Source organism: Arachis hypogaea, chromosome 16 (assembly GCF_003086295.3).
Source record: "Arachis hypogaea cultivar Tifrunner chromosome 16, arahy.Tifrunner.gnm2.J5K5, whole genome shotgun sequence".
Taxonomy (NCBI): Eukaryota; Viridiplantae; Streptophyta; class Magnoliopsida; order Fabales; family Fabaceae; genus Arachis; species Arachis hypogaea.
This window is the reverse complement of record NC_092051.1, coordinates 12626736-12649932: the sequence shown is the minus strand read 5'-3', so window position 1 is coordinate 12649932 and position 23197 is coordinate 12626736. Positions and strand designations below refer to the sequence as shown.

The window sequence follows — 23197 nt, the reverse complement described above, 5'->3', positions numbered from 1 at the left end:
AATGACTGAAAATATAGATTAGATAAGTAAACTAAAGAGAAGAAGAGATATAAGTGAATGTTATGCGTAAAAGTAGTAACTGAATAAAATTTGTAACTGCAGTGGATGAATGCAATGGAAGAGGATGGAGGCGAGAGTGTTGAAGGAAGGAGAAGAACCAAACAGCAAGAAAAATATAGAAAAGTAAAATTCAAACTGCAGTGGATGGAGGCAATGGAAGATGTGTTGTTATATATTTATAGAAGTAACAGAACTGTTTTCATTTTAGTGGGAAGTTAATAGAAGTAACAAAACTGTTTTCATTTTAGTGGGTAGTTATTTGACTTTTTTGTGGGTTAATAATTTTTAATTAAAAAAAATGTATTTTTACTATTTTGTCCATAATTTTAGTTTGTAAAATAAATTATTTGAGGGTAAATGATGTCTACCAAAATTGGACACCAAACTCTGGTATTGCCTTTATATATTGGTATAGATATAGATAAGAAGTTAAAAATATTCTGAACTTAAAAAACTTTTTACTAATAAAATTGAGTTTGTCCAAAATCATACAGAGACAAAGAGAAAGAAAAAGTTGAACTTTTTTTAACTAATTACAAAAATTTACCGCCATCAAAGCTATTAAATTTGAGTATATTAAATGAGGATTAATAAGAAGCAAACCAGACCAATAAATCTAAAAGTTTTTTATCTCTCTTTATATAGTGTTTCACTTTAAGTAACTAATTTTTATGGATAGTATCCAAAATTTTAAATGACAAACAAAATAATAAAAAGATTTCTATTAGATTATGAAAATTAATCTCATCTTTATAATACAATAGTATTATTTCAAAACATATAAAATAAAATAATAAAGTACATTTTAATTAATGTGCACAATAAAATAAATGTGAAACTTATATAGTAGCAGTCAAATATAGATAGCAATGGCTGTCTTTTGTCCCAAGTTACTATATTAAATTACAACTTACATTTATAATTATTAGTTAAAAAGCTTACAATTATGTATTATTTTAGTTAAAAATAATATATTTTGATATTGCTTTTTTAGGATTACTGATATCAAATTTTGATAATTGAAAAAAAAAAATTAAAAGCGTTATGTTTTACTTCTTTTAACAAAACTTCAATCACTCACTCATAAAAGTTAACAGAATAGATGGTTATAAGAAAAAATGAGAAAGGAGAACAAGATAATATAATAATGATGATGAGACAATGACAAGTATGTGTATAGAGAATAATAGTAAGAGAAAGAATAGTGTTTGATATAGCAAGATAATATAATAAAAAGTATAAATTAATAATTTAAAAAATAATGAAATTAAAGAAAATTTAAAAAACTAAATATAAAATTAAAAAAATAAAATATTTTTTATCAATTAAAATTATGCATAAAGATAGAGTGTGCTTTGAATATAAATTTTTATCTCGACTTCAAATTAAATACGATTAAAAATAAATAATTAAACTTAATAACAATTATAAATAGTTAAATTTGTAAATAATGTTTCTAAATATTATTATCATTATTTTTTAAATTATATTTTTTCTGATAATATTTATACCTCTTTATTATAATTTAACATTTTAAAAATTTTTTTATAGTCATTTTAATTTTAATAAAATATGATATAAATAAGGTCACATTAATATTAAAATGAAAAAAATACTTATCTCATAAATTTAAAAAGTGAATGATATATTAACAAAAAATAAAATTAATTTCTTAAAAACGATAGAAAAGCGGCTGAACAGGCACGTTAGTGCCTGTTGAGCCGCTAGTAATATATAATATATACTTCGGGGCGAGTAGGAGCTGGTTCACCCCAGCACCGACCCTGCCCCGTCCCGCTAGTGCACCCGCCCCAAAAAAACCTGCCCAGCATCCGGAGCAGGTAATTACCTGTCCCGACCGGATAGGGGTGGGTCGGGAACTCCCGGGTTCGGGTACTCCTGCCACCTCTAGTTGTGTGGAGTTAAAGTTGCTGGGTTGGGTAATTGGCTAGGGCATCCTTCCCAGCATCCAAAACGATGGCGTTTTTGCAAAAGTTAAAAAACCGGTCGAGTCTTGGTTCGATTCGACCGATCGATTTTCGGCCGGTTCGACGATCTAATATCGATTTTTCAAATCTTTGGTTTCAATATCTGTCCGAACTGTTATTCCTTTTGGTTCGCAGTTTGACCGATTCGACCGGCCTGTTCGAATCGGTTTTCAAAACCTTGCTTAAATGTATTCAAAAAGGGAAATGAATGAAAAAGTTAAACTCATTTTGATAATTATCTATAACAATATATAATGCCAAAACATGGAGGTTTGGTGTCCAATTTTCTATTTCCTATTTTAACCCTACTAACATAATTCAAAAATATTATACAGTTACTTATTTTACTAACAGTTACAAAAACTCACGCATAACTTCTATTCAATTCTTTATTCCCACGATCTCTCTTTTTTTTTATTTTTTTATTTTGGTCTGATTCTTCTTTATCTTATAAATTCTTCTCTATACCGCACAATTATTTAAATGAGTTTTTTTGACATCTTAAACTAGGTAAAGACGATGTCAAAAGATTTATTTTCGTGGCCATATATGAAATAAAAAAAATAATTAGAAGCCAACAAGTGTTTAATCAGTGGTGATAAATAGTTTTTTTGTATAGATCTTATTATATTCAGAGGTATTCATTTAAATTATGTTTTGTTTAATTCTATATTGGTCTTTGTTTGTATAGTGTTGTTTTAAGTATATCTGTGAGTATTGTACTCTGATGGTCTGTCCAGTAGTTTAGCCTCATTCTAATTATTCTATTAGAATTTTTTTAATCATAAAAAATATATCTTTTTTATTTTTTTATAATTTCATCTATTTTACTGATTTTTTTTACCTCCTAATACACTTTGTTATATTTCTCTTACTGCCTTTATTTTTTTACCTTCAACGCTATCGATTTCATCACATCCATCGTTATAAATTTTATTTAGTTTTATTGGAGTTATTATGTTCACGTATAACTTTTACCTATATTTTTTTTCTCTTTAATTTACTTATCTAATTAATATTTTCATGGTTCTTTTACTTTTTTTTTAATTTGTTCTCATTATTTCACGTATAAAAGATAGTATTCTATCTTTTTCTCTTACCAAGGAAGAACTAATTTTTTTCATATTATATGTATTTTTTTTAAATATGTCTGTATCTATCAATGATGAATTGAAAAAGTCTAATATTTTGTTAAATTTAAGGATTTTTAAATTACTTCATATGTGATAATATTATTTTTTTAATTTTTAAATTATTAATTATACAGAGTATTATATTTAAAATTTGAGTACATGAATATTTATTTTTAAATTAAACTAAAATAAATGAATTATATTACAAAAATATAATTTATTTTGACTTTTATAATATCATTTGTTTGGCATATGGCACTGGTTATTTGATTAACATATAAAAGATATAACATATAAATAGTGATAATTAATTACGGTGGGGTGAAGAGACGGTGGAAGGAGAAGAAAAAAACGAGAAAGAACAAAGTAATATAATAACAGCGATTAGACAATGATAGGTATGTGTATAGAGAATAATAATAAGAGAAAGAATAGTGTTTGATATAGTAAGGGGATATAATAAAAATTATAAGTTAATAATTTAGAAAAATAATGAAATTAAAAATATTTAAAAAATTAAATATAAAATTAAAAAAGAAAAATAAAATATTTAAAAAATTAAAAAAAATTTAAAAATTAAATATAAAATTAAATGCTTTATTTATGTCTTACTTTTTTTAGCGAAACTTCAACAACTCATAAAAGTTAACGGAATAGATGGTTATAAATCAAAGTGATAGACAAAATTAAAATTTGCAATAATAATACTTGGTGATAATTAATTCAGGACGGTCGGGTGAAGAGGATATGGAAGGAAAAAGAAAAAACGAGAAAGAAAAACAAGGTAATATAATCTTAACAATATATAATGCCAATACATGGGTTTGGTATCCAAAATTCTTTTCCAATTTTGCCCTTCCTTCTATCCCACTATATTTATGTTAGTTATCTATAATTCTATAATAATTAATAATATTATCTATAACAATATATAATGCGAAAACCTTAAGTTTGGTGTCCGATTTTCTTTCCTATTTTAACCCTGCTAAGTGTCAACATAATCCAAAACTAACTTTACAGTTATGCATTTCACTACCAGTTACAAAAAAATTCACATGTAACTTCTTTTTCAATCCTCCACTTAAATAATCTATTTTTTTCATTTCTTTAATTTTCTTTACTTCTTTTACTCAACTCTAACATTTTTACCTTTTGAATAACTCTTTAGACAACTTCCTAAAATAGACAATGACTATGATAAATATTGGTTTTAAAAGCATGTACGAAAAGAACAAAAGAATAATTTATGATGGAAAAAGTGTTCAATTATCATCAATAGTAGTGATAAGTAATTTTTGGTAAATTTTATTATATTTTGTGATATTCATTTAAATTATATTTTATTTAGTTTTATCTTAGTTTTAGTTTGTACCGTTTTGTTCTGAGTGCAATGTACTCTATAACTTCACTCTAATTATTTTATTAGAGCTTTTGTTGTAGTTTCTTAAAAAATTTATCATCTTTGTATTTCTTTTGATGTTTTTCTTCTCCTTTCTTTAACATTCTCAGTTGAATTGCCTCCATCCTACTCATTTGCCTTCCTCCACTGCGGTTATAAATTTTTTTTTCAATTTACTTACTCAATCTATATTTTTAATCCATTTTTTATTTTTTTAATTTGTTACCAATCTTTCACGTAGACAAATAGCTTATGTTTTTTTCTCTCATTAATTTGATTTGACAAAAAAAAACAGTATCTTAACATTTTATATGTACATTTTATTTATTTTTTTGACATGTCTGTATTTAACTATTTGTCAATGATGGGATGAAAAAAATTTATAAATATTTTTTAATATTTTTCTTTTTAAATTGCTTTTAATGGGATAATTTTTTTATTTTCTAAAATATTTGATTACTTAGAATATTGTATTTAAAATTTGAGTATATAAATATTTTTAAATTAAACTAAAATAAATAAATTATATTACAAAAAAATTTATTAATTTTGCCTTTTAGAATATTATTTGTTTGGCATATTAGCTTAGTTATTTAATTGGTATATAATGCATGTAAGAAAATCACACTTATCAAGTGTTTCTTAAAATATTCGTATACTAATTTTTTAAATAATTAATTATTTAGAGTATTGGATTTGATATTTAATTACATAAAGTATTGTATTTGTCATACAAAAGACATAAAAAATATGCACATATCAATGATAAAGTGAACAAACTCCATATAACATTAAAATGGATAAGATAAGAACTTTGTTAATTAATTTTTATTTTTTAATTTATTAGTTTTTTATATATCTTTTATTTTTTGGATTATTTTATTTTATTAGGCATTTTAATTTATTTTATTGTATTTTTTTATTTTAAAAATTTTAGAGTCTAAAAGACTCCTATTCAAATGATTCAAACCAGATGATTAAAAAGTGGTTTAAGAGAATAGATTTGAATTTGGGTAATTTAGCATTTATTAATGAATAACTACTAGAAGAGAAAAATTATTGCATAAATAATAGAAATAAGTTGATAATATATAGGCTAATTTAGAAAACCAAAAGAAAGTAAAAAAGTAAAAAAAATTAACTTTAATTTTGAAGATAAATAAAAAGATGTGACATTTTATACATTAGATAATTTAAATGATACTTATTATTATAGGAAGTTAAAAATATTTTTACCTAAAAAAAATTTCATAATAAAATTGAGTTTGGAGAGAGAGATATAAAATTTTCTAACTAATTACAAAATTTTTCTATTTATCTTTATATAGCGTTTCACTTTAAGTAACTATTTTTTAGCGATAATATTCAAATGATAAATTAATCTCACCTTTATAATACGATGACATTATTTCAAAACATGCAAAATGAAATAATAAAGTACAGTTTAATTAATGTGCATAATAAAATAAACATAAAACTTATATAGTAGTATTCAAATACGATAACAATGATTATTTTTTGTCCAATGTACTATATTAAACTACGACTTTAATTTATAATTATTAATTAAAAAACTTACAATGATGTATTTTTATTTTTTTATTATTTAGTTAAAAATAATATATTTTGATATTAATTTTTAGAATTATTGACATCAAATTTTGCTAATATAGCAAAAATTTTGAGTATTTTTTGTCTTAAATTTCTTCTTAGTCGAACAGAATAAGACAACTAACACGCACATCAAGAAAAAAATTATAATTTTTATATATTCAGATATTCAAAAGACACAAAATTCTTTTAGCAAAACTTAAACAACTTATAAAATTTAACAAAATAGCTGGTTATAAATAAAAGTGATAGACAAAATTAAAAGTTGTGATAATGATATTTGGTGATAATTAACAACCATCGAGTGAAGAGAAGGTGGAAGGAGAAGAAGACGAGAAAGGAGAACAATGCAATATCATAGTGGCGTTGAGACAATAATAAAAATATAAATTAGTAATTTAAAAAAAATAAAATTAAAGATAATTTTAAAAAATGAATAATAAATTTTAAAAAATATTTTTTATCAATTATAATTATGCATAAAAATAAAGAATTCTTTAAATATAATTTTTTTGTCTCTAATTCAAATCAAATACTATTAAAAATAAATAAATAAACATAATAACATTTATAAATATTTATTTTATAATTAATATTTTTAAATCTTTATTTTGATTTTTGTTTTCACATAATAACAACATAATGAAATTTTTTAATATTTTATTTTATTAAATTTATAATTTTAAAATAAAAACATAAAAATTAATTTCTTAAAAATAATAGAAAAGCGGCTGAACAGGCACGATAGTGTCTGTTGAGCCGCTAGTATATATAAAATTACTTTAATGTTTATATATAAGCTAATTTATATCAGAATTATTACTTTATATTTGGATGGTAAATAGTTTTGAAATAATTTATTTTGTTTAAGTTTTATGAGAAACATTATTGTATATATGGTAAAGTTATTAAAGTGGGTATGAAATTATATTTTGCATTATTTGATATTTAATATTGAAGTTAGTTTAATAAAAAATGATTTCAAATAAATAATAATAATAACTTATTTAATTCAGTATTTATAACAATAAATGAGATTATCGTACCCTTTTGGCCGGGTCAACCCCTCCAGTCGTGCTCCCTGTCTCTATGTGTGCTCACTACTCAATTTGCTTGCTTTTAGATTTTTTTTTTAACTGTTATTGTTGTTAGTTAATTTGTGAACTGTAATTTTTTATTATTGTGTGGTTTAGGATTGTGAATAATCTTAAATAATTGTTGTCAGTTAATATATGAACTGTGATTTTTCATTATTTTGTGGTTTAGGATTATGAATAATCTTGAATAGTTGTTGTTAGTTAATATGTGAAGTGTGATTTTTCATTACTGTGTTGGTTAGGATTGTAAATAATCTTGAATAATTGTTGTTACGATTTTTCATAACTGTGTGGTGTAGGATTGTGAATAATCTTAAATAGTTTATCATATGGCATTTTATGGTTGTTTTTTTTAATTTGACTTTTGAGTTTGTATTTTGAAAGAGATCATAATATTGTGGTTTAAGTAATATTTTTACTTTTGATGATTTTTAAAGTTTATATTATATTATAATTATGTTTTACTCTGTATTTATATTTTATGTATTATTTTATTAAAAACAATTTTTTTGGTTGAACTACAGTCAAACCAATTAAACTAATAAATCAGTAGTTAGAACGGTTTGATGACCGATTCGATTTAAAAACTTTGCTATATAATGACAATGTATTGTAGGTACAACAGTTTTTAGCTTTTATTTTTAATTAGGGAGCAGCTTTACAAGAGTGGTTATGGCTAATTGGCTAACTTAAACTTGGCAAATTTCTAAGAATAGTTTTCATTATGGCTTTATGCAATAAAAATGGATATTATTAAGTTTGTTTGGGATGAAATTCGGTTGAAATTATTCTTTATTTTTTTAAGTAAAAAATATTTATATGAATAAAACATAATTTATCAAAAAACATGAAAAAAATTCATTTAAAATATAAATTCATTTTTTAAACCGAAAATATATAAATTTATCTCTTAATCAATTTTAAAAAGGTGTTTGTTACCGTAAGATGATAAATTCATACGTATCGATACATTAAAAATATAGACAAGTAGTAACAAGTTACGTGGAATTTATTTTCCACATCAGCATTTAAATTTTTTTTTTTAAATATATATTATATCACTACTTTTACTAATATACCCTTTTAATTAAATAAAAATAAAAATATAATTTTTATTTAATTTTATAAAAAATCTTAAATATCCTTATTTTATTTTTTTGGTGACATATCTTTATTTTATTTGATTAGACAAAAATACTCTTTTAAATTAATCAAATTTTAGAATTCAATTAATCATAATTTTATAATGAAAAAGTCTAAGGGACCAGTAGTTTTATTGAATTTTGGCCAGCATGTAGAGAAAGGTGAGCCATTAGATGGAAATCTCACACTAATCTCACACCATCAAATCATCATTAATGGTTAATTAATGGCTAACAATCACAAAAATTAATGGCCCTAACATTGCTCTTTTATAATTTCAAATAATTTAAACAGCAAAACAAAAAACATATAAAAAAAAAAACAAAAATCACATTTACTCTTCATCTCTGGTTTCAGAAACCCTTTCTTTGAATCGGCAGGTTTTCCATATTCTTCGTCTTCTTCTCTACTCTTCCTATTGACTCTCTCTGTCTCGCTCTCTTCCGCCGGAGCTCGATCTCTCTCATATGTCTCACTGTGGCGTCGCACTCAATATCTCTCCCTATCTCCTCTCTGGTCTTGCAATCGAGGTCATCGTTGCGTCATAGAGCGTCGCCTTCCTCCTGGTTCCGTCTTCCTCATTCTTCGTCACTGTTGTCAGCCTCTCCCTTCGGGTAATTCCCTCCCTATGATTTCTGTGATTTGAATTATTATAGCATTGGTGTGATTTTTGTAATTAGGGTAATTTGGTTTGATTTATGTGATTTGATATTAGTTGTTAATTTTGACAAATTGTTGAATTCTTATTTTATCTGCATATGTTTCTGAAACTGTGAATGCAATTTTCTTAATAGAAAAATTAATTTAGATGACAATAGTTTCATTTTTCAAATGCTGCATAGTGTCTTAATGCACAACTAATTTCACAAATTCTAAGTGATGCACTGCAAGATGCCACTTAGCTATTTTCAATCATGAACAAAATCTCTGAAAAAAAACAAAATCTCTAAAAATTTTGGTACTAATAGAATCCACCTGAACAGGACAAAAACAGAACAATTCAAAAAATAAATCTCTTCAAAAATTCAATTTTAGTGAAGTGGTTGGTGAAACCAAATACTTTACATAGAATACACTTCATTGGCTACAATCTATTACCAAACATCCTTTGTGTTTGTTTTCTACAGGTGGCAGTCCTAATCTTGAACTTAATTTGGGCATAGCAACTCCAGGACATGGTCTGAAAGAAAACAGGGGGAAACTCCGGTTCCCCTGGGTCCCTTACAGCATGCATACTGGAAGAACAATGGTATAGTTGAACATCAAATCAAATCTTCACTTTTTTTAAGGTTCATTCAAAATTATGCTTTCACAAGCCTTCATTCAAATATGGCTTTCTCTTTTTGAAGGTTTGTTGTATAGTTCTATTAATTCTTCACGTCTTTGTCCTACCTAGTGATCATAACATGTCGGGCTCTCTCCGTTTGTAGGTGGAAACCAATGTTAATTCGGTAATTGGTAAGCTATCTTCAAAAAGGCTGGTTGCAACTGAAGAGCATCCTTCTCCGTGGAATGGCGTGAATCCTAGTTTCTTTCCCAATCAGGTAAATTTGCTATCTGATATCTCGTTTTCGAATTGGAGTTGATTGCACATTTCCTTCAAGTACTTCACATTAATGCGTTTGAATGATACCTAAAGTTAGAAGTTGATTTTTATGTTCAGGTATAAGTAATGAATTTTGTGAAATTTTGGCCAATCGATCTTGTTGGATATAAAGGGAATTGTATCTGTGTGTGTTTATATCATTTAATTTTCGTATTTCAATTTTTTTTTTAAAAAAAGTGCCTGAAAATATTATTTGGTGTCAGTCATAAACAAAATGATGAATAATAAAGAGCTCAGCAACATTATATTTTCACATACTATCCATAGAAGGTTCAGACGTTGCAACACTCTGCATCCATTGAAATTGAACTGTCTAGTGTAATCAATTCCATGATGGCATGCTTTATTATATGCAGCAAAAATCTTTGTATCCTGGCTTCAAAGGAATGTTGAAATATATGGCAGGAGAGAGCTGATAGGATCAGCATAGATCATTCCAAAGGACTACCCGGTTGGCCATGGAAAATGCACAACCAAATCACTGCTACCCTGTTGCCTCCTTTCTCTGTTGCAGCATCATCAGGATTCTCCATCTCAGCTACATTTCCATCGAGCGCCATCTTTCCGGCTATATCTGTGTACTATGCATACCAAAAAACATGGAAGCCTTTTAATCCAATCCTTGGAGAGACCTATGAAATGGTTAACCATGGTGGAATCCTTGGTGCCACCTCCTACAAAGTTTAATAACCTGATATTTGGAAGCAGCAGTAGAAGTTTATCTATTATGATTTATGCAGTAGCTGAAAGCTTTCTTGTTGGAGAATGTCTGTTGAAATAGTCGGGTTCATGCGGTTTTGTTTTATGATGCTTAATTCATTTTTCTCTTTTAAGGTCTTGGTAGTTTGAATTGTTGGTCTCCATTCTCCTATTTTCCCTACATGTTTTGGAGAGAATGTTGTTATATAGTGTTAGGATGCAATGATTGTTATTGCTGGGCTTTGTATTTGTGTCTCGTATACTTCAAATATATAGTGGGAGTTTGTGGTTTACTTGTTGCTATTGATTGTAAACCATTAAAGGATGTTCGCGGTTTTCTCTTTCCGTGGCATTGTCTCACCGCACCTTGCTTATTGGTGTTAAGTGTTCTTTATAAAATTTGAGTGCTTTGTGGAATTCCATTGTTTAAAAATGAGTTTGGGCTTTAAAATTAATTTTTCATCAGTAGTTTTTTAGACATAACCAATCAAAAATGGTGGAATGCATTAGGTTCTTGTGCAATTTGGAGATATTGATTCATTAATTATGTTTCTTTCAGTACTTCTTTATTGGAACCACTAAGTTTAGATGCAACTTCATCGAAACTATTTTTAATCTTTCATTCTCAACTTCAAAATCATGCAGTTTTACAGTTACGTGCTTTCTCTCTCTCTCTTTTTTTTCCCAATGATTTATTTTGGGGGTTGAAAATGGCAATGTGTGAGGTTATTGTAATCTGTTTCTTCTATATGGACCATACTCTTATTTTTGGGTAGAAAGGGGTGGTCAAATAAAAAGCTCTTATTTTTTGCTCATTTCAAGTTCACCTCAAGTCCTTTCTTTTTTGCAAATTGAAGTCTTCTCTTAAATCAAATTGAGTGCAATTAAATAGTAGGAGGGAAAAAAAAGCTTCATATGAATTGGAGACTACTCTCTTGTTCATTACGTGTAGATTACTTTGCTTCATTGGTTTTGACAAATCAGAGTACATGGATAAGAAACTATAGATAAAATCTAGAATATCCAAATCTGTACTCCTTTGTGAAGTGATTTCCTGGTTGGTGCTTCATTTAATTTTTATTTTCATTTTTGCTAATAATCGTGCTTACTACATATGCTTTGTTTAGACACGTGTGTGTGAGAGAGAGAGAGATGGCTAATCAAGAATATTTGAAAAAACACCATTGTTGATACACAAACTAAGATACCATATTGAGAGAGTGTGAGTCAGAGAAAGAACAGAAATAAAAGTGGAGAATAATGTCTGAAGGTACCCTGCCAGGCCAACTTGTCATAAAAGGCGGGTCGGGCATGGAATTTGAGCCCGAAAGACAGCTTGCCTAAGGCCAGCCACCACTTTTTTGTGACCTTTTTTGTTCTACAAAAGTTATACACTTAAAACTAAAAAGAAATTTAAAGAAACAATAAAACGTTTTTTGGTATATTGGTAACTTATTATATAATAATAAAACATTTTTTCAAAATATTTTTTCATTTAAAAAAATATTAGTGCTTAATTCTTTTGAAAACTGTTTTTTTAATATTATTTTTAAAAAATAATTTTTGGTAGGCTACTTGCCAGTTCGCCAAAATTGGGATGGATCGGCATATTTGGCCCAGATTTTTTTGCCGGGCGGGATAGGGGGCAGGGTGGGCCAGCCTGCTTGCCAACCCTCCCCGTCACTATCCAATTTCAAATTCTAGTTAGTCCTCTTTAGTTTGGTAGGTTTCATGATTTTCGTGCCTTCCCTGCTCTGCATCTCTGCAGATCATTGTTTAGGAGTTATGGTGTGCATTTTGCTGCTTTTGTTTCTGGTGTGTCCTGGACATTCTACCTTAATTCTTCAGGCTTGGTATGTTCAAAAGTTTTCGGGTTTTCCCTATTAATCATTTCACCTGATTATGGTTAGAGATTGTCTCCATAAAGGTGCAAAGATCTTTGTTATTGTATAATCTTTTTTAATTAAAAAATCCTGAAATGTATGTATGTTTCATGGTGTTTCCTTATCTGGTATACAAAGGCATTGGCATCCAGTACTGTAATAATTAGTTGATTTGTCATTGTTTCTTATAAATTGCCATTGTTTCTCCTTGTTCTAATGTGGTTTTAAATGACTTAGGTCCTTCAATTTATGATTTATATGCTTTTATTTTCCTGGTTTTTAGAGGACAGGAATTATTTAGAGAAGTTGACTCTTGCTGTCCTTTCACATCTTCCAACAGCAGTTTTATATGTTCATGACCTTTCTGGGGAGTGTGGCACTTCACCATCTGATCAGGTGTGCTTTTTATGACAATTGAGTTGATAAAATAACTAAATTAAGGCTTAAACTCAATTTTCAATTACCGGCTATAAATATTATTGAAATATGTACTTTGTATGTAGCTCATCAGGTTCCTTTTAAATTAGATGTATGTGAAAGCCTTTTATTTTGTTTTTAAGATGTTTATTGCTTCTGTATTCATGATCCTTTGAATATTTGTTTCAGATGTACAATTCAGAGTTTTACCTTAGATTTTCCATTGTATTTGAAGTATTGTCCATTGTGGCTCTTTTTGGTCTATATTGATATATGATAAGCTACAATTACATGATAAAGATATTACGATTGACCACTTGATGTTCATCCTTCAGATTTTTTTGTCTGTCTGTTAAGCGTTACTTTATTCCAGTCATGCTTTTTATTATTGGTGTTTATGACTTGGTTTGGATCAATTTTGATGTAACAACTAAACTGATTCAGCCAATTAGAATTATTTTCTCAGGATTAGATTGGTTTTTTTAATTAAAAAAACTAAACCAACCTAATGCAATCAAAACTGGTTTAGACTGTCCTGGTTAATTCAATATTTGGGGTTCTTTTTTAATGCAAAATTTGTAAATTAATAATAAAGGATATGAGACTTTTGTGTAATTGAATAGACTAGAAAGAGGACTAAATTTATATTGTTGCGCAGTCATCCTGTAGCTAGAGCTACAAGAAACCTAAGAAAATCACAGGAGATATTATTAAAAGAGATTTAAATATTAATAGTTCAAATATGAATGTGATTCCAGACAGAACACTATGATGTTATTTGATCCCGACTCCACCTTGTTGGAGACGGCTTGCTTCTTGTCTTATTGTAGAATTTGGGTGTTTGAGGAAAAAAGAATTGAAGAAACTTAAAATGGGACTAATTGTAGTGTAAATTTACTTGGGAGTATCCCCAAGACTCCAATCAGTGTGTGTACATATATGCTGAATACATAATTGTGTACATAATCAAGTGCCTTAAATTTATAGAATGACGAACAAGTTGACATTAATAAGTATCCTATGTCCTATCCTATTTCTGTAGCATGTCAACTTTATTTACATCAAAACAACGCTCCTCAAGGCATGCATGTATATTTTATGCATCAAACATGTTACATATGTTTGTAACTCTTACTCCCATGTATATTGACAAAGCATCAGTTGATGATGGTTGGTTACTTGGTTATGCAGTTTTCAATATACAAAGAGATCAAAGAAAGGTTTAGTGGACATTTGTGGCTTGATGTTGTATCCAAATTTGATCTGTTGAAGCCATCACCTGTGGTCTATGCAACAGAAAAGCCATCTCCCACAGAATTTGAGCTGGAGAAGTACCGGAAATCAGGTCCTGATGGAGCTATTCATGTATCTGTCAAAACACAACAGGGACTAAATGAGGTCAGGCAAATCTGTTTCAAGATTTCATATTTCAGCTAGAATCTTTCATGGTTCGGGTTATATAAGAATAAAGCCACGGCAGTGTCTAGCAAGTAACATTTTTGTCGATGAAAATGGGTAGGGTTAAGTGTAGATCTTCTTGAATAGGAATTGGCACTAAATTAACTACTAAGATTCATTGCTTTTACTGTGTAGCTGAAGAAAAAGTGCATGAACTTCTTTGCCTGCAGATGGCGAAGATAAAACATACAATGGAACAACCAAGAGAAGTGAAAGGTACCACTCAAAGCGTAACAGCAAATTTGTGAAGAAACTCGCAGCTAAAATAGAGGAAGTTGAAGTCTTCATAAAGCCTGTAAATCTTGTAAAATATGTTAGGCACCATCTATGCCGCACCTCCATACTCGAAAACCAGCAAAAGCTTCATTACAGGCTCCTCTAAGCAATTAAGCACCACAGAATTGATTTAGCGTAGCAACAAGAGCTGAATCTTAAGTGCTTATGTACCTTGGCATCTTTGACATCTTTATTGTTACATTCACATTGGAGATACAATGAAAGCTTGTTTGTTCGTCGCCTTTGAACTTTCAATCAATTTGGCCACAGCATGTAATTTTTGTTATCATTTCGTTGTAACGTTGATGAGCTCAAAACGCAAATCTTGTCAGAAATAATGATAAAATTGGTTTGACAAAACACTGATAATTTATTTTCAAATCTTGTTTGTCATGTAGGTGAGAGTAAAGTTTTACTTTTGCCCCATAAATAATTATCACAAGTTTAATTTTGCTTGAAAAGTAGATATATTGTATGGAAGACAGCATATATAAAGGAATGTTTTTCATTTGATGAAAGAATTTACATTCTCCCAAACGTCATGGTTAGCTTCTACATTCTATTTACGAAGAAAAGAGAATGCTTGAGCCAGAAAAATAATAATGCAAAAATGCTGTTGTTCAGTTCATTATTGTCAAATGCTAATTTAGGCAGCAATAATGGTGGTAATTTGATGGACTTGGTTGGTTGCCTTTTGTTCTTTACTTGAAACATAGTAAAGCAGAACTATCAAAGACAAATTGAAGTCCTCTTCCTTTTCTGCTGAGATGAGTAACCAGTTCCTGCTTTATGTAAAATGCATCACTGTCTCTTCAATAATAAGTTTCAAACTTCACTTTCACCCAACAATGGTAGTGAAGGTGGATTACAGCAAAATCACAACTTACATAAAGTCAAAACAAAAGAAAAAAAATACGGAAATAGCTCAAGAAGTAGGGCAATATGGTTTCCCCCTTCATCCTCAGTTGCAAAAGTAAACCAAAACCAATGACTCTGACAATCACACTTTAAGATTAATCCATAATTACCTCCCTGCACTAAGAACCTGCTGCTAATTTCTCCATGACAACTTGTTCACAATGGCTGCACTCTTCAGTACTGGAAACTCTCAACTGCAATTTCGAGTATAAGAATTAGATAATGGAAAAATAGCCATAATAGAACACGTATAAGATAAGCACAAAATCAGCAAAGCAACATAAACATTATCAAAGAAGCCACTCCCACCTTAAGCTTGAATTTCAGGAAATTTTAGGATCCAAATTATCAATCAAATCACAGTCATTTGGCTGCATCACACAGTCACCAAACAAGTCTCTCAGTTTCCCATGGCGCACCATGTTATCCCCCTTCACCACGCAGTCTTTCAAACCAGGAACATTCTTCTGAAGAATACTGCCTTTGTGAACATGCACAAATGGATCCATCAGCTGCTTCAACTGCTTGATGTTCTCATCATTTAGATTCTCAGTTCTGAATGAAGAAACTGGTTCCCAACTGAAACCTTTAGATTCTTTCTTCTCTTGCATCAATCTTCTTTGGCAGAACTTTTTAAGCTCAGGAGGTATGGTATCCGAAAAGCACGGTCTGACCACGCAGATTGTATTGTAAAGCTCCAGAAAATTGTTCTGGAAAGGAGTCCCGGAAAGGATGATTCTCTTGTGAGTTTGAATCTCAGAAAGAACCTTCCAAATCTGACTACTCTGATTTCGTGGCGTGTGTCCTTCATCCAATACCAACAATCCAGGAATTTCAAGCAGGATTTTTCCCATGACCCCTGTGGCAGCATTCTCCTTCAAGCTTCTATCACGCTTCAAGCCGGTAAGCCTCTGAAATAAACTGTAGCTGATTCCAAGAATACTTGGTTGTTTGAACCAAGAATACAGCTTCACCATCTGGATATCTTCCTGGCTTGGAGCAGACCCTCCAACTTTGCTGCATGCAGCTAGGTGCTCTTTTCCTGAAGTGTCTTGATTGCTCAAATTATGGAACGGAATCTCATTGTCCCACTTTCTGAACTCATCTTCCCAAGTTAGCAGTAAGCTATCAGGAGCAATAATCATGGGATGGCAATCTGGAAACACTTCCAAGCATGTCTGAAGGAACACGATGGTCAGCCGCGTCTTTCCAGTCCCTGGAGCATGAGAAATGATGCATCCACCCGTGCTGTTCGAGTCACAACTCTTCAATTTAGGAAGCTCCATGGTTCCTGCCAAGTTTTTCCAAAGGAATTCAAAACTTTCAAGCTGATGAGCATACAGGTTTTGCTTAGTATCTGCTGGAATCAGGTCCCAAACTGTGCCTTCCTTGTTACAGTAACCACCTTCTCGGACACCGAATGGAGCATCATCAAAGCATAAGCCATTAGGCCCATCAGATAGCAGCTTCTTTCTTGATCCTTCTCTTGGATACTCACTCACCTGTATTATGTACAACAGAAGCATGCAAACAAGCTCATCCCATAGTTCAAATCAACACAAGGCATCAATTAACAAAATTAAGCATTGATTATTGGATGAAGTGAGTATTATAGTTCAAGAGATAATAGTTCACATCAACCTTGATGTCCTAGTTCATCAATGAAGTCTACTTACAAAGGGTACCGGCATGCCTTTTATGTCTATGACCATCCAATGGCAGAGTATGCAATATATTCCAGTCTCTTCATCATGGACAAACTTGTGCTTACAATGGGTTGCTGGAGCCTCTGTGTTCTGTTGCGTTTCGACAATCTCAACACAGCCAACCTGCAATTCATAACATAAATTATGATATATATCTTTTAGAACGTCAAAGATCAAAAGAAGCTTATGACCGTAATATGTTTTAATTATAATGTAAATGGCTATTTAGTGAATGGCCTTCATCAACTTATAAAGGTATCAGGCCTAAGGCTATGAGATGAAAAATCAGAGAGAATGAAAATGTGATCAATGAGATTGTGATCTTAATTGTTTTCTTACACTGCAGTATATGATTGATATATAGACTAACTATCATAACTAATAGTGCCACACCAGCTCTTACTCCTAACACGACTCGTTACTAGTTACATCAACTCTTTGAACATTTAACAACTCACCAAAATTTCAAAAAATTAAATCAATCATTGAAAATAATACAATGCGCCTACCACTATTGTTGCACATAAAAACACAGATACAAAATCCAACATTCAATATGATTATAAGTTAGACATTTTATTTAGTGTTTCAGCAAACGAAAGATGACTTACCAAGGAGTCAACTTCACCTAGTCTGAGCAAAGCATCCATTTCTTCCCACAACATATCCCTCTCCTTCTCAGATTCAGTTTTTTCAATTGGCACTTTCTTTGGAACAAAAAATTTTCTCTGAACATTGAGAGCTGGTTCTTTTGAGATTGTATCTTGCTTATGAACATTATCTGGATAATGCTTAATCCGAAAGCATTCAGCAAGAAGTTCAATCAACGGTGCCTCCTTTGGCCTAGATGGATTTGTTGTCACTCTATGTTGCTCCCTCTCTTTGTAACTACTTTCGCAATCCGCCCCGGCCTTATGCTTTCCTTCAGCCTCTCCTTCCTTCTTGTTCTCCTTCTCTTCCTCAGCACTCTCCATTCTTTCATCATTCATCGGCACTCTTTAATCGATCATCGGCGAGTCCCCTTTGTCCTTTGCCACAAAATCAGACACACTTTCACGACCCTTCTGTTTTACCAGTTTCTTTTCATCCTTTTCTGAATCATCCTCCTCAGGTGGGGATGGACGCGAACGCTTTTGGGAAGAGGCTTCAATATCAGCACCAACATTTTCTCCTGTTCTTTCCACTCTCTTCCGTGCTCTATTCCCCGCCGGCATTGGTTTCTTTGCCACCTTGTTTCCTTTGTCTTCGTTCTTCTTTGAAGAACAACCCTCCACTGGTTTCTTAGCCACATTCATTGAAGACCCTCCACTGGTTTCTTAGCTACATTCTTTTCCTTATCTTCATTCTTTTCTGAAGAACAACCCTCCACTGGTTTCATAGCTACATTCTCTTCCTTATCTTCATTCTTTGTTGAAGAACAAACCTCCACCGGTTTCTTGGCTACATTCTTTTCCTTATCTTCATTCTTTTCTGAAGAACAACCCTCCATATTGCGTTCTCCAAAGAGAACACTAGCACAATCTGCATCCTTTGGTAGCATTTTCTCTTGTTGATGATCAAACACATTATTTCTCGGTTGAGGATGAATTGTTCTTATTCTCACCATTCTTCTTGCGAATTCCAGAGCATTCAGTTTCCACAATCACCTCGTCACAGCTCAAAACTTTATTGCTATGAGACTCAAAAGTTGGCTCTCTTCTCTTCTTCTCCTTCTTCCTCCTCTTACATCTCCTCTTCTCCTTTTCCTCCTCTTCATCCTCATCATCAAAAGAACTTGAACCACTATCATCACTGCCTGAAGATGAAGTTGATGCTGAAGCTGAATTCTCCCTCTGACTCACTTGAAAGCCCAAAATCCCAGGCCAAACTTCTTCCACGGCCCTCATCACTGTTATCAGTGCCTTCATCACTACTACTATCACTCAAACCAACGATTATAGGATCGTTGGCAGAAGTTCCAGCACCATCAATAGGAAACACGTTTTGGGATCCTGATCCAATCGGAGACGGATTCAAAGACCTCTCTTTCTTCTTGCTTCTTGTTCTGCTAGCAACACCATTAACCATCACCATGCTGAACCAAAAAGAAGCCTTTTTGTTTTCCGTTAATTTTTCTTCTTTCTTCCTGCTCCTTTTCGCCTTCCGCAGAAAAACGTTTTTTTTTTGTAGAACAGCTTAGGGAGGAAGGAACGTGGAAAAAAAAGAAGAAAAAAAGAGAGAATAGGTTGCAGAAGACAGGCAATGGCAAAGCTATTCTGCCTTGGTTCTCTACTGTGTGTTAATGTAAAAGGCGCCAAAGAGAGCAAAGCAAATCGGGTTGTAATGGGTTTTCCAAATATGGTAACTTGGTAAGTAAGAGTCAGAGTAAACTTTTTTTGGTACTAATAAAAACTGACACTATCTTTTCAATTTTTTTTATATTTGATAAGCTTGGCATGTATGAAATAAAAGTTGTGATATACTTTAATATTGTAATTTTTGATTTTTTTGGAAAGTGTGAAAGATACATAAATCGGAGGGTCCGATTTCTATACTTCAAATTTTTTAATTTTTTTTAACAGAAATTCCTCGATCCGATTTCTGTATCGTCACAATTTCCTCGGTCCGATTTCACAAATCCTTTAGTCCGATTTCTGTATCCTCATAAATCGGACAGTCCAATTTTTGTTTAACTAATTAAACGGTCTCATATTTAAGAATAATACCCCATCAACCCACATTTTAAAAAAACACGGTTATTACTCCAATATCAAAAACAAAATCTTCTATGACCTCTCCTACTCTCACTCTATCACCAAAAAAAATACTCTCACTCTCTCAAATTTAATATAAAAGAAAAAAACAGATTATAATTATGTATATATCTTTTTATTGTTAAGCAATATTTTTTTTAAAAAAATATTTTTAATAATAAAAAATATTATTTTAATTTTAAAATATTATAGTCTCTGTGATATAGAGTAAGTTTGGATAGGTTCATAAGTAATTTTTAGTTTATGAAAAATTGTAACATTAATGTTTAGTATAATTTTTAAAATCAAATTGTGACTTTCTAAAAAGTTATTTAATTGTTTATAGAGGAGTTAAAAAATTATTTATCTTATAATAAAAAAATTTTTATTATTTTTTTAAAATAAATACTTTTAAAATTAAAAAATTAAATAGAAAATAACTTATTTATAAATTATATGTTACTTTTAATATAAGTATTTATTATTTAAGTTTTTTTTTAAATTTAATTAAATTGTTTATTTAATTTGGCCATAATCATGACATACATACATATATATATATATATATATATATATATATATATATATATATATATATATATATATATATATATATATATATTTGTTTTTCTTTATAGATTATAGGATGAGGGATAGAAAAAAATTATAAAGATCCAAGATTCAATTTTTAAAATTTGTATATAAAATAAAAAATAATATAAGATTTTGTAAGGAAGAGTGACTTTGAATATACAGTATATCTATTTTATATATATGAAAATTGATATCTAGGTTTTCATGTAAGTGAGAATGAATGATATATCAATTATAGTATTTTATTGTTAAATTAATTTATTTTATAAATTGTAATTTTTATATAGTTTTAGTTTTTTTAATCATCTATTCTAATTAATAGTAGTCTACAATGCAAACATCATCTTCTAATTAATATCTATTTTAATATAATTATTAGACTATCTTCTAATAAAAAATCTTATCAGTTTTTGTTATTAACTGTATTTGTTAAAACGTTATTGCATCATATATTTTAAGTTATGAATCATGCATATGCAATGACAAGAAATTATAAGGTGTGAAGTCAAATTGGTATCTAATGATATTGGAAGAAATTATTAAAATGTTTGGATTTATTTTAATTCAACATTAAAATTTTGTTTTCTTTAATTCTTGTTAGGGGGATTGTTTTTGTTTCAGAGAGAAGTGGAAGTTAGTGTGTGAGATATATAGAAATAGACAATGAACATAGAAAAGGGGGGCACACACAACACTTAACATTTGATCTTCTCTTACAAGAAAATGGAAACCCAAGTTACTCTTATTTTTATTTTATTCCTTTTTTCTAATTTAATTTTGGTAAAATTTGCATGGCCCCCTCTCCTCTCTTCTCTCTTTCTCACTTCCTGCATCTTCTTAATTGCTGCATTTTGGGGTAAGGAATTATTCAACCAATTTGTTTAACTCCATATCTTGTTATTATTAATTCTTGTGTATATATGTATGTGTTGCTATTATTATTACATCTACATTTTATTTAATTTTTTCTTGTTCTGTTCTATTTGTTAATTAGCTTGACAAATGACAAGTCAAAATTTCTGAGTTATTTTGTTTTGTATCCATTTATATTATATCACTTTCAATTTAACTATAGAAAAAAAGTATATATATATTCTCAATTTTTCTAAGCAGTAAAATTCTATTCGATCGACTACTTTCTATTTTTAAAAGTATATATATAATTTTTATGATTTAACTAAAATATGCTAGGTATATTTATGAATTGATATAAAGAATTAATTTTTAATTACTCAATATTAATCAATTTTTTATTATAATTTTTTTTTGGTAGAACTTTAGATTTAGGATTAATATTTATGCTTTAAAAGTTATAATTTAGAATTTATTTAATTATGATTTAAATATTAGGATTTAAAATTTGAGATAAAATTTAAAAAAATTGACTGATATTAACAGAAAAAATTGGCTCTCTAATTAATTTTTTTTTTAATTTTATAACATGTTACATATTATATAACTATTATACACATAACTCTAACCTTTCTTAAAAACAAAAGATGAATAGAATATAAAGAATATTAATATAATTTGTCCAAAAAAATAGATGATCAAGTGTGATGGTTTCAGTGGCTAAGAGAAAGGGGGGTTGAATCTTAGCCCCTTTTTGCTTGTTAACACTTGCTGGATTTAGAGGAGACTTTTCTGTTTTTAGCTCGTCCCTAGCCACGAGACATTTTCATTTTGTCTCGTCACTTGGCACGAGACATTTTTTGTTTTTGCTCCTGTGCAGTAGAAAACAGAAATGGAGTAGGAGAGAAGGAAGATTACACCCAGATATATCCTGGTTCGGCTGCTAAGTGCAGTGCAGCCTACATCCAGTCTCCATCACAACAATGATGGAATTTCACTATAATCAACTTGATTACAAACTGTAAAGTGCTAACCCAACTTACAAGGGGATTCCCACAGAATCATGAAACACAACATAGATGAACAAAGGAACTCTAAGACATCTATGGCTTTTTCTTTTAATTTTGCACTCTCTGCCTTTTTCCGCTCTATGGCTTTTTCATACAAACCTCACTGTTTGCCTTTTTCCATGAGACTCAAGACATGACAAAATTAAACAGAAAATACTAAACAGAATACATTGAAGGAGAAGAAAATCTGTAAGCTTAGGTAGCTCTGAGAATCCTGTGCCTTGCACTCTCAATGCTTACTTCTAACTCCTTGCCTCAACCAGTGGCTGTTCCCCCTTTTTATAGAAGAGAGAAGCCTCCACACTTGAAGCTAAAAACCCAAGCCAACTTCTTCTTCCTTCAAGAAACTGGTTCGGCCACACAGAGAGAGAAGAGATAACCATGCAATAACCAACATGCAATTACCTCTAGTCCTTCCTTGGTCATCACTCTTCATCAATCCGAGCTCTCCATCCTTGGCTTGCTCTCCAAGATGGATTTCTGGCCCTTGATGCTTCATGATGATGATGACTTCATCTGCTTCAATCTCTGCCTCTACCATCACTTCGCCACTCT

General features: G+C 30.0%; 3 protein-coding genes and 1 long non-coding RNA gene across 5 annotated transcripts in view; 2 read left to right on the top strand and 2 right to left on the bottom strand.

Moving 5' to 3' along the window:
• The window catches only part of LOC112756459 (uncharacterized), a 48529-nt gene extending 29971 nt beyond the window's left edge, over nucleotides 1–18558 (bottom strand). The window contains exon 1 of the mRNA XM_025805067.3: nucleotides 18540–18558. The gene's annotated coding sequence lies outside the window, so the exon portion shown is untranslated. The remainder of the gene's footprint in view (nucleotides 1–18539) is intronic.
• Nucleotides 7888–11029, top strand: LOC112756668 (AP2-like ethylene-responsive transcription factor TOE2). Its single transcript, XM_025805293.1, has 5 exons — nucleotides 7888–7895; nucleotides 8789–9045; nucleotides 9559–9680; nucleotides 9862–9975; nucleotides 10443–11029. The coding sequence occupies exons 1-5, from the start codon at nucleotides 7888–7890 to the stop codon at nucleotides 10722–10724; spliced, it is 783 nt and encodes a 260-aa protein (XP_025661078.1). The 3' UTR covers nucleotides 10725–11029.
• On the top strand, nucleotides 12411–15126 carry LOC112758027 (uncharacterized). 2 transcript variants are annotated; one of them, XR_003179476.3, is made up of 4 exons: nucleotides 12411–12589; nucleotides 12903–13015; nucleotides 14228–14434; nucleotides 14665–15126. It is a non-coding gene; the product is annotated as an uncharacterized lncRNA (long non-coding RNA). The 2 variants fall into 2 exon arrangements; XR_011873505.1 differs by having other exon boundaries at nucleotides 12413–12589; nucleotides 14630–15126.
• LOC112756667 (SNF2 domain-containing protein CLASSY 4-like) lies at nucleotides 16012–18383 on the bottom strand. Its single transcript, XM_025805292.1, has 3 exons — nucleotides 18006–18383; nucleotides 17365–17517; nucleotides 16012–17190 (listed from the first exon to the last, which is right to left on the bottom strand). Exons 1-3 carry the CDS (start codon nucleotides 18381–18383, stop codon nucleotides 16012–16014), a joined length of 1710 nt encoding a protein of 569 aa, XP_025661077.1.
• Nucleotides 18559–23197: the final 4639 nt, after the last annotated feature.

Coding starts and splice junctions, on each gene's coding strand:
- LOC112756668 (XM_025805293.1), top strand. Junction 9,681..9,861: donor TGCATACTGGAAGAACAATG/GTATAGTTGAAC, acceptor CTCCGTTTGTAG/GTGGAAACCAATGTTAATTC. Junction 9,976..10,442: donor CTAGTTTCTTTCCCAATCAG/GTAAATTTGCTA, acceptor AATATATGGCAG/GAGAGAGCTGATAGGATCAG.
- LOC112756667 (XM_025805292.1), bottom strand. CDS start 18,383: ATGAATGATGAAAGAATGGAGAGTGCTGAGGAAGAGAAGGAGAACAAG. Junction 17,518..18,005: donor TAGGTGAAGTTGACTCCTTG/GTAAGTCATCTT, acceptor TATGAATTGCAG/GTTGGCTGTGTTGAGATTGT. Junction 17,191..17,364: donor AAGGCATGCCGGTACCCTTT/GTAAGTAGACTT, acceptor TACATAATACAG/GTGAGTGAGTATCCAAGAGA.